The 12500-nt window shown below is 47.7% G+C and overlaps 1 protein-coding gene across 6 annotated transcripts in view; it reads right to left on the bottom strand.

The window, feature by feature from the left end:
- The window catches only part of LOC147011695 (apoptosis-stimulating of p53 protein 1-like), a 167242-nt gene that overhangs the window by 14489 nt on the left and 140253 nt on the right, over window positions 1–12500 (bottom strand). For all 6 annotated transcript variants that reach the window (XM_085857271.1, XM_085857269.1, XM_085857267.1 and 3 more), the window contains 3 exons: window positions 12269–12500; window positions 11243–11973; window positions 10408–10545 (listed from right to left, as the gene is read on the bottom strand). The exon at window positions 12269–12500 is cut by the window's right edge and continues 261 nt beyond it. In XM_085857271.1, coding sequence (XP_085713397.1) covers window positions 10408–10545; window positions 11243–11973; window positions 12269–12500 — 1101 coding nt within the window. The remainder of the gene's footprint in view (window positions 1–10407; window positions 10546–11242; window positions 11974–12268) is intronic.

Genomic DNA, 12500 nt, shown 5'->3' with positions numbered 1-12500 from the left:
TCTCTGGTAGCAAGGGGTGCTATGAGCTAGTTTTTCAATTAAGAGAGCTTCCAGGGTTTTGACACTCAAATTGGGACGAAATTCAGTATGATTCTTCCGTACAAGACTGAGTGCCCGCTCACATGATGCGTTCGAATGAGGAATGACCAAGATTCCCTTCATCACTTTGCTCAAATTAGGATACTTCTTGGCACCAGTGCAGGGATCTGTGAGCTGTGAAATCCGATGCCACTGCTCATCCACTCTCACTGTCTCAGTAGCAATTGTAGCTATGGAGGCGTCTGCCTGGTAGTGAGCGAATTCACTCTCAAGACTGTCTATGTCACTATCACCGCCACTGAACAGACAGGGGAATTTCTTGATGAAAAACTCCACACAGTCAAACCCCACTTCTTGGTGTAGCTTAACATCCAGCACCTGAGCATGCTTGGCTAATTCATCATCTAGCGGCCAGGTTTTGAAGATGTAATTGCAGGCTTTCACATAATATGAGCGAACTGCACTGAAGAAACCTTGGATGTCTGACTCACTCAGAGTGAAGGTGGATTTCTTGAGACTCCTTTGTTCCCTTATATACAGTTTGGCATCGTTCCCAATCATGAGGTCCTCATCATTCTTCTGATGATTTCTGTCAGAGAAGGGTACATTTACCAGAGCAACCGATGACACCGATGGTTTCAAAAACCGTACGAAGATATCTTTCAGAAGACCATTCAATTCAGAAGACCAGAAGACCAAGATCAGGAGATGAATACAGGGTTCGTCTCTTTGGAGCAGAAGATTCCCCTTCTCAAAAAGCTTGTTAGCATATCGAAGGAAGAAACAATAGAGTTTTGTTTGTGGAGACAAGAACATCCTGTTGACACGTTTTTCTCTAGATTCCTGCACAGTGTTTGAGGAAGATGCGCTTTTAGTTGTAGAACTCGTAGTACACTTAGCCGCAGGGCGATCACACTTGCGTTTACTGCCAGCAGAAGAGGTCAGACTCGTAGTACCAGATCCAATTTTACGTTTGAGGAGAGAGCTTGAGGTAGGTGCAGCCAAGGAAGAAGACCTCTGATTCGAAGGTTTTGCTGAGCTTCTATCAAGTGATTTGGCAAAAGCAGAACTTAACTTGGGTCCTTCTTTGCCTGTAGATGGGACTATCACAGTCTTTCTCGACTCTGAAGGGATCTGCTTTGTAGATGAACGTGATGAAGGGCCGGTGATGCTACCTGCTCTCAGCATTGGTTTTGGTGCTGTCCCTGCTGTCTTCTTCGCAGCAGATACTGCAGTGGTAGTGGTGAATGCTGCTCCACTAGTGCTTGATCCTGCAGTGCCAGTACTGGCAGTAGATACAGTGCCGTCCTTCTTGCTCGTTGTTAGAGTCTTGGCTACAGTTGGTTGCATTTTTCTTCGTACTTCTTCTTTGAAGAAGAGGCGAAGTGGCTCCCACTGTTCAATCAGCCTGTCTAGGCACTGACCAAGGGACAGCCACCCTGTTGCGACATGCTTCAGAATCTTGTGTGTCGGGGCATCACAGAGTTCTTGCAGTGCTTTCACTCCTTTGACGCGTTTACTACTTTTGTCCAAGTAGTAGTAAATATCGATGAGAAAGTCATCTAATTCAATGGGTAAGGCCTGAGCCGCCTTCTTGGCCGTATTGTGCATCATATGGCAAGGGCATCCCATGATGTAGCACTCTGGATTTTGTTTGTGGATATAAGCAGCGACTCCTTTGTGCTTGCCCACCATGACAGAGGCATTATCAGCACAAAAGGAAACACAATTTCCCCACGGAATTTTCCTGTCACTGAACTCATGATCAAGCAGTTTAAAAATGTTTTCTCCAGTGGAATCTTGTTTGCACGCAGGCAAACTTAGCAAACCTTGCTTCACAATCCCAGCACTGTTGTCATAGTACGAAATCAGGACAGGATATAGCTGGGCCTCACCACTGTCATTGCTACCGTCTGTAGCTAGGCTAAATGGAGCTAGTCTAGCAATATCGGCAATAGATGAAGCAGTAACATTTGACAACTCACCAATTATTGCTGAAGTTTTTGTTCTTGCACATCCATACTTTGAAGCAACTTTTGAATCTGGAAACATCTTTTGAAATAGAGGTCCAGCATGATCTGAAACTGATATGGGCAAGTTATGTTCCACAATAAATCCACTAAAGAGAAGTTCCGCTCGGGTAACATCCTCTTCCTCGCTTGTCCCTTGTTTGGTGAAATAATTCAGAAGTGTACCGGTACTCGTGCTCGAAGATCTCTCCTTTGCAATGTCTGTGTGCCGTTTGCTTCCAACGTGCTTCCGAATATCATCGCGACCTCCGTGCTCAACTGAAATATCAACGCTGCATACTGTACAATACGCATGATGAATTCCTCTTTCAGACTTTCGAATACACGGGTATTGGAGACTGTATTCGGTCTTGTACTTCTGAGACCATTTCTTGGTCTTCGTAAGCTTCTTTTCTGCCATTTCGTAATCAACATCGAGGGCTTGAAGCATCGGTAACTTCGAAGTCGATGTTCCACAGCTGCAGCGCGACTCGTAGAACTCTAGCGGCTGTTAAACACCGCACGGTGGTCGCGACCGCCGGGCTGGTACGGGGCCCAGCTGCATGCAGTGAGCGTATCGCATGCATATACACTGTGCATACATACCGCATGCACTGTATTGCACACATACCGCATGCACTAAATCTCAGTGCATGATCGCATAAGCGAGATCCAGACCCAATGTTTCGCTGCTCCTCATTTGAATTTGCAATTTTTTACATACAATTTGGTAGCAGCGAACGTTATGGAGTTACCACATGCTATACGTAGCAGACGATGCTTTTCATTCAATTCTCATACTAGTACATTCTGATTAGTGAACAGTGCAAAAATATCAAAATTTCGGGAGGATAAGGATAGTGATCGTAAGGGCGGGAGTTTGGGTGAATTTTCGGAAGCCTCCCGATGAAATCGGGAGGGTTGGCATTGCTGCGTCACCCGGAAGGTACCAAACCAGACCGGAAGGTTACTTCGCTGATGTGCATACTGGATGGGAAGGGGGGGGGAAGAGGACGGAGAGAGTGAGGAGGGAGGGGGAGTGAGGATGGGTGGGGGAAGGGAAGGAAGCGAGAGGTGAAAGGAAGAGAAGGCAGACGTACGGTGGAGCGTTAATTATGATTCATACTGTCTCATCAAAATGCTGCACAGAATAAGAGTGAAGATGGGAACAAAATAATGTCTGAAATCCATTTTCTACTGGTCAGACTAGAAATACTGCCCAGAGAAAAAACACCGCACTGAGACAAACACCGCCTGGGCACGTTTGGAGATGAACACTGCCTGGACAAGTCCGGAGCCAAGATATCTGGAGACAAACACCGCCTGCACGCATCCGGAGGCAAGCTGTTTGGAAACAAACACTGCTCAGGCATGTCTGGAGACAAACTCCCATCCGGACACGTCTGGAGACAAACTCCCGTCCGGGCACATCTGGAGACAAACTCCTGTCTGGGCACGTCTGGACACAAACACTGCCCGGATGCATCTGGAGTTAAGCTGTCCAGAGACAAACTCCCGCACGGACATAAACACCGCCCGGACACGTTCAGAGACAAACACCGCCCGGACACGTCCAGAGCCAAGCTGTTTGGAGACAAACACTGCTCGGACACGTCTGGAGACAAACTCCCATCCGGACATGTCTGGAGACAAACACCACCCAGATGCATCCAGAAACAAACTCCCTACCGGACGTAAACACCACCCAGACACGTTCGGAGCCAAGCTGTCTGGAAACAAACATGGCTCGGACACGTCTGGAGACAAACTCCTGTCCGGATGCATCTGGAGTTAGCTGTCCAGAGACAAACTCCCGCACGGACATAAACACTGCCTGGACATGTTCAGAGACAAACACCACCCGGACACATCTGGAGTTAAGCTGTCCAGAGACAAACACCACCCAGACATGTTCGGAGACAAACACTGCCCTGACACGTTCGGAAACAAACACCGCCCTGACACGTTGGGAGACAATCACTCCCGTCCAAAGGCAGAACCTAGTAACTCACTTCTAATTGATTTTGAGAAAACAAAGAAAAACTGCTTTTATATATATATATATATATATATATATATATATATATATATATATATATATATATATATATATATATATATATATATATATATATATTAAAGCCATATCCATTCGAGAAGATTTGATGATTCCTTTACAGATTTCAACAGGATTCCCTAATTCTAGCCTGTAAATTTTGTCCATTGGTCCATTGTAAATCTAGATTGGTCCATTGAGATACTAGGTTTTTTTTGTGGTATTTACCGAATTCTGTAGGAGTTGCTAGGTCCTGCCATGAGCATACAAGATTACGTAGGGAACAAATTACAATAACTTATACACTAACATGAAGCCTATAACCAAGTCACTCCAAAATTAGTATTAGCTCAGTTTTGATCAAAAAATGAGTGACGAGATTTTGCCTTTGGACGGGAGATGACCGCCCTGACACGTTGGGAGACAATCACCGCCCCGACAGGTTCGGAGACAAACACCGCCCGGACACGTTCGGAGACAAACACCGCCCGGACACGTTCGGAGACAAACACCGCCCTGACACGTTCGGAGACAAACACCGCCCGGACACGTTCGGAGACAAACACCGCCCTGACACGTTCGGAGACAAACACCGCCCGGACACGTTCGGAGACAAACACCGCCCGGACACGTTCAGAGACAAACACCGCCCGGACACCTTCAGAGACAAACACCACCCGGACACGTTTGGAAACAAACACCGCCCCGACACGTTCGGAGACAAACACCGCCCGGAAACATTTCGGAGACAAACACCGCACGGACACGTTCGGAGACAAACACCGCACAGACACGTTCGGAGACAAACACCGCCTGGACACGTTCGGAGACAAACACTGCCCGGACACGTTCAGAGACAAACACCGCCCGGACACGTTCAGAGACAAACACCGCCCGGACACGTTCAGAGACAAACACCGCCCGGACACGTTCAGAGACAAACACCACCCGGACACGTTCGGAGACAAACACCGCCCGGACACGTTCGGAGACAAACACCGCCCAGACACGTTTGGAAACAAACACCGCCCCAACACGTTCGGAGACAAACACCGCCCGGAAACATTTCGGAGACAAACACCGCATGGACACGTTCGGAGACAAACACCGCACAGACACGTTCGGAGACAAACACCGCACAGACACGTTCGGAGACAAACACCGCCTGGACACGTTCGGAGACAAACACCGCCCAGACACGTTCGGAGACAAACACCGCCCGGACACGTTCGGAGACAAACACTGCCCCCACACGTTCGGAGACAAACACCGCCCGGGCACGTCCGTAGCTAAGCTATCCGGAGAAAAACACCGCCCGGACGCGTCCGGAGACGAGCACCGCCCAGAGGCGTCCGGAGCCAAGCTGGCCGGAGACAAACACCACTCGGATATGTCCGGAGACAAACTCCCATCTAGACATAAACACCGCCAGGCCACGTACAGAGGCATACCCGGCCCGGACACGTTCGGAGACAAACACCGCCCGGACACGTTCGGAGACAAACACCGCCCGGACACGTTCGGAGACAAACACCGCCCGGACACGTTCGGAGACAAACACCGCCCGGACACGTCCGGAGACAAACACCGCCCGGACACGTCCGGAGACAAACACCGCCCGGACACGTTCGGAGACAAACACCGACCGGACACGTTCGGAGACAAACACCGCCCGGACACGTTCGGAGACAAACACCGCCCGGACACGTTCGGAGACAAACACTGTCCCGACACGTTCGGAGACAAACACCGCCCCGACACGTTCGGAGACAAACACTGCCCGAGCACGTCCGTAGCTAAGCTGTCTGGAGACAAACACCGACCGGACGTGTCCGGAGACGAGCACCGCCCAGATGCGTCCGGAGCCAAGCTGGCCGGAGACAAACACCACTCGGATACGTCTGGAGACAAACTCCCATCTAGACATAAACACCGCCAGGCCACGTACAGAAGCATACCCTGCCCGGACACGTCCGGAGACAAACACTGTGCAAACATAACCACTGTCCGGATATGTCTCGAGAAGGAAACAGACAGAGGGGAGAGTGAGAGAGGAGATGTGGGAGGAGGGTACTGCACTGTATTGGGAGGGGGTGGAGCAGGGATGGCACAAAGAAAGAGAGAGAGACAGAGAGAGAGGTGGGGGGGTAGGGTAGGGTTGGGGAGTTAGCACAAATAATATGTTGTGCTTTATGAACAACGCGCGCGCGCGCGCGCACACACACGCGCACACACACACACACACACACACACACACACACACACACACACACACACACACACACACACACACACACACGCACACACACACACACACACACACACACACACACACACACACACACACACACACACACACACACACACACACACACACACACACACACACACACACACACACACACACACACACGTGCTTGGCTGATATGGGCAATTTTTCAGGAATTGGCAGGTTGGAGTCAGTGTGATTAATTACCAACTGCAGTACTTACTGTATACAATCCAGAAACCTTAAGTAGCTTTCACCGAAAAACAACGTTGCATTTATATTGACGTTTCAGAAAGATGTTCACAAATATTATTCTTTATTAACAGCTGTATGTGGGCGGGTGGAAAAAAAATTTTGTTCGGTAATTTAGAAAATACGTTTTTACAGCAAACGACTCAAAAATCGGCTGTTATTTCACAATGACTCACTCAGGGTGACGGAGCACGAAGCACTCGCTCAGGGTGACGGAGCACGAAGCACTCAATCAGGTGACAAAACACTCGCTCAGCGTGACGGAGCACGCAGCACTCGCTCAACGTGACGGAGAACGCAGCACTCGCTCAGGGTGACGGAGCACGCAGCACTCGCTCAGGGTGACTGAGCACGCAGCACTCGCTCAGGGTGACAGAGCACGCAGAACTCGCTCAGGGTGACGGAGCACGCAGCACTCGCTCAGGGTGACGGAGCACGCAGCACTCGCTCAGGGTGACGGAGCACGCAGCACTCGCTCAGGGTGACGGAGCACGCAGCACTCGCTCAGGGTGACGGAGCACGCAGCACTCGCTCAGGGTGACGGAGCACGCAGCACTCGCTCAGGGTGACGGAGCACGCAGCACTCGCTCAGGGTGACGGAGCACGAGCCACTCGCTCAGGGTGACGGAGCACGAGCCACTCGCTCAGGGTGACGGAGCACGAGCCACTCGCTCAGGGTGACGGAGCACGAACCACTCGCTCAGGGTGACGGAGCACGAACCACTCGCTCAGGGTGACGGAGCACGAACCACTCGCTCAGGGTGACGGAGCACGAACCACTCGCTCAGGGTGACGGAGCACGAACCACTCGCTCAGGGTGACGGAGCACGAACCACTCGCTCAGGGTGACGGAGCACGAACCACTCGCTCAGGGTGACGGAGCACGAACCACTCGCTCAGGGTGACGGAGCACGAACCACTCGCTCAGGGTGACGGAGCACGAACCACTCGCTCAGGGTGACGGAGCATGAACCATTCGTCCGCAGAGAGTGAACGATTCGCTCAGAACGACGTAACATAGTTCCGCTGTCGACATTGGGCGCTTGGAAAGTGGCTTCAACACTCATGCGAGTACTCCAATTAAATGGTTGATAACGAACCAGACTATCGCTGCATACCATAAAGGATTAAAGGATCCCTTTAACTTGAAACCCCATCTTCACCACACTTGCAGCAGTTAATGAGATAAAAGGAATTGATGAAATAAAATGACTTCATCCACAAAAGAGTTGCAGCTCACTGCAGAATAACCCTTGAGACATCGCAAAGTTAAATAAACATTGCAGAAAATGTACCATTTTGCCTGCTCGTCTGTGCACATGTCACATGGTGCATCGGTTTGAAGTCCGCTCAAACCGTTCTACTTTGTTCTGTTTTGCCAAGTGTCGCTCTATGAGTGACTTTTTTCATTCGTCTGTTTGTTTGTGTGCTGGATATCTCAAAATGTTGTGGACGGATTCGGATGAAATTTGGTGGGCAGATCGGATGTGTGATAAGGACAAATTGATTCAGTTTGTTGAAGATCCAAATCTGGATCCGGGCGCGGAGGTATGCGCTCTGAGTGGCCTTCTCGTTTGTTTGTGTTTTTGCTTGGTTGCACATACCCACAAACATTAAAAATAGAAGAAAAACACGAACAACCTAGAAGGGCACTCGGCAGAGCGCATACCTCCGCTACGCAATGCCTGATCCATGAGAACACATCGGGCCCAATACATATTTGAAATATCATGCTACATATCGTTTTTTGCTCCATCTCTCAGTGGTGATCAGATCAGATATATGAAGTTTCAGATTTTTGAATCAGGATTTAAATTCGACCAATTATAGCTGGAATACCACTTCACCTATGCCATCATCATTATCACCCTATATATATATACATATATATATACATATATATATATATATATATATATATATATATACATATATATATACATATATATATATATATATATACATATATATATATATACATATATATATATATATATATATACATATATATATATATACATATATATATATATATATATATATATATATACATATATATATATACATATATATATATATATATATATATATATATATATATATATATATATATATATATATACATACCATGGGGAGTTACATATGCCAAGTTTAAAAAAAATTTCAGTGAGCGGTTTTGGAGAAAATGATGTCCAAATTTTTTCCTTGAATCCAATGTGGCTTCCATATAATGTGACAGATGACGTCATCAATTTACTTCTTCAATCAAGTCGGGTCGTACATCAGATATATGAATTTTCAGATTTTTCCGATGAGAATTTAAAGTGAACCAATTATGGCTGGAATACTTCACTGATGACATCATCGTTATCACCCAACACTATCACGTTGAGCAGTTTCGGAGAAAAATGACGTCCAATTTTTTCCTTTAATCCAAAATGGCTGCCATACATGTCACCAACGACGTCAGTGTTAGCACTAAGATATTCTCCATTGGGAGTCCCTCATGTGTTTAAAGTTTTGTATTGATTGGAGAAGCGGTTGCAGAGAAAACATTTTTAAAGCGAAAATATATAGATGCGAACAGACACACAGACAGACAGGGCCAGTGCAATAGTCTCGCATCCCAGTGGCAAATCCAGGGGGGTTTCCTGGTTGCCCGGAAACCACCCCCCCACCCTCCCAACAAAAAATATTTACCATTACAGTGGCAAACCCAGGGGTTCCCTGGTCACCCAGAAATCCTTCTCCCACGAAAGTGTGCCACAAAAAAGGCCAGAAGCCTCAGAAAAACTATCAATACAGTACCTAATAAACAATAAACCACTAACAGCTCACAGTAACAAAAAACAAGATTTCAGTTTATGCTCAGTCTGTTCAGCAATGCATGTTAAAGACAGCCCAGGCATGTCTTTAAACAAAAGAGGTGGCTGTCAGATGTTTAATTAGCACACAGGAATCGGGGTCATATGACTTAGATTTTCTGTTATTTGGAAACCCCCCCCCCTACCCAATTCCTGGATTTGCCCCTGCATCCCCTTTGGGGCGAGATTAATTATGCAATACGTAGATACCAAAGTAAGAAAAAAAAACTTCCCAGTCTGGTTACATTATCTTCTTTCGAATGCAGCACAAGGCTGCGGGGTAACATCATTGGCTGAGGACACGGCTGTGCTGCTGATGTATGCAATTCCTTCTGGAGGTTAGAGCAGGAATTTTTTAATTTGTTCAGAGTGCCAGCGATAGCTCGCTAACTCTTCGTGAAAGACACCCTGGGATCTTTAACGTCCACCAAACATTGCTGTCAGACGGAAAGCCTATTTAACATCCATCCGAGGGACAGCACACATGTTGATGAATCACCCTGCTTGCAAAACACCAGGATGACAATTAGTAGCTGGTTCAGGATTTGACCCCAGGCAAGACAGCTTGGAAGCATGTGCACATACCTCTGGGCTATCTTGCCAGCCCATGTTTGTCCATGCTCTATCCTTTTTAAATGCTGAGCATAAAGCAAGGAAGCAGCACGTACCTTTTTTTTTTAAGTACAGCATTTCATATGACATGTGATGCATTGGAAAAAGTGGAAGGGAATTTTATGACGGAACATGATCTACAGCATAACTCAATGTGAACAAAATGGCTACAAATATTAAAATAAAAGGATATCACATGAAACTAATATAATATACAACCACAGCTTCCCTTGCACAGCCCCCTCACTGTACAAAATGTGGAAAATTAACAAGGCAACACGCACGACCCAAACTAATGATGCCTACCTCATACAAGGCACGTTGTACCAACTCATAATCCCCCTCCAAAGCAGCATCCAGGAGGATGGCCAGAGGGTCAAAGCGAACCCGCAGACCCTGGCCAGTGCGCTCCGAGCCAGTCTTTTTCAAGTTTGTTCGCTTCCCCTGCATGGAGAGGCATGAAAGTGGGAGGAAAGAAAAGATGAACCAATAATCTAAATATTTCTTCTGCATTCATTTCCTGGCACCCAATTCAGGGTTAGCTGCATTTTCACAATCTGTGTATGTTGGCCAACGATCAACATTAGCATTGTGCTCTGTCAAACACTCGGTCACTGTTTGTCCAAACACGATGTCTCAAACCTTTGACCCCTCAATTCCCCACCTCAAACCCCTTTAACACCATGATGGAGCTTTAGACAGAGACACGAGACAAGGATGTCGCTTTTACGGTGGTTAGGAAAAATTAATCGGTGGTGGGAGAGTACAAAATCAGCCAGCGGTGTTGACTACAAAATTATGTTTCACATTTGAACTGAGTGAACAAAGTTTTTTTACAGAAAGGAAGGACGGAATTTGGTAGAGCCTATAACCACTGCCAGGCGAAACAGTTTACATTTTGTATCCCATTGATAGGCTGGATCTGCATCCAGACCTGAACCAAAATCGAAATGGCTTGTACTCGTCACCAAACCAACTCATCTACCAAGTTTTGTCAGAACTCATCCATAACTTTTTGAGATATCGTGCTCACAAACAAACAAACAGACAGGGGTGAAAACATAACCTCCGCCCACCTTCGGTGGCAGAGGTAATAAAGGACTCCTAAGCACACTTTGAATGTGATGAATATTGCACTTACAGGAGGAAGTGGGGCAGTCGAGCTGATTACCGTTGGCACCCTGTCTGTATCTGGCACAATTGGGTATGGTGGTGGAGGTGGCAGATCTGTCCTTTCACTTTCACTGCCTTCATTTCCTTCTTCCTCTTCTTCGTCTGTCGATGTTTCTCCAACATTGTTATTATTCTGCTCATCACTGTTGTCATTGCACAATGGTGGAGGTGGAAGGGGTAATGGGAGGTCATCTGACATGGTTGAGGAAGAATCGGAGCCACTCTCATTTGGCAGCACACAGTTGGTCCCTTCTGATTTATCAGCCCCAGTCTCAGCATTGGAATAGGAGGGTGGCCAACGTGGCCTATAGAAGGGTGGTGGTGGAGGTGGTGGAGGAGGCCGAGAGGATGAGTTTTCTGCAGTTTCTTGCCCCGCTAATGGGTTAAGCCGCTGGTACAGAGCCTTCTGAAGTAGCGCAGCAGGGATCACACCGGGTGCTGCCTCCTCACCCTCAGAGATTGAGCTACGCTTCTTGAGTGGACGCGGTGCATTGGCCAGTCTCCGACGCAGTGCCTCCAGATCGGCCTCACTCTGGCAACGGCCTGCCGCGGCTGGCAGTGCCGTCACAGGTAACAGCTTGGTGGGGCTGAGCGGGCGAGGTGGTGGAGGTACTTCACTATCCGCAGCTTCACTTGGGCTGTTTGGACTGCTGGCTTCATTGTCCTGAAATGGGATGGATGCAGGCACCTTGCTGGATCCTGGGCAGGTCACATGAAAAAATGCAACAGAAAAAGAAACAAAAATTTGGTGAAATGAGACGTAAAATAACTCGCAGTGTTATCAAGCAGCAGTAGGTTTTACACTTACATATATTTGCAAGTTTCTCATGAACCCCCACTCTCCTTTCCACCCCCAATCCCCACCTTCAAATTTTGGAGACTTGCCCAAATATAGTTTCGTGCCTTTTATGTCACACTTTGTTGATATAAAAAGCATAAGCTGTTGGACATGTAATGACAAAGGGTGAATGTGACAGAGTAGGGAAACACTCACCAGCATGGCGATTTGCCTTCCCAGTTCGCTGTAGACTCAAAGCATTCAGAACAGCCTGCTGGAAGTTTTTTGGTGGTGCAGCCGGTTGTGTGTACACCGAGTAAATGGAGCTGACCGTTTGTGAGGAAGGAGCTTTGCGTGGTGACTGAGAACGTGCTTGGGAGCCTGGTCGGTCTGGCAAGGCTGAAAAAGGTCGCACAGCAATGGCAGGTGGTTGTGTATGGCCATCTGT

Source organism: Eptatretus burgeri, chromosome 15 (assembly GCF_056783735.1).
Source record: "Eptatretus burgeri isolate ZD-2024b chromosome 15, Ebu_testis_v1, whole genome shotgun sequence".
Classification (NCBI taxonomy): Eukaryota; Metazoa; Chordata; class Myxini; order Myxiniformes; family Myxinidae; genus Eptatretus; species Eptatretus burgeri.
Note: the sequence above shows the minus strand (reverse complement) of the source record. Positions and strands in the feature narration are given on the sequence as shown.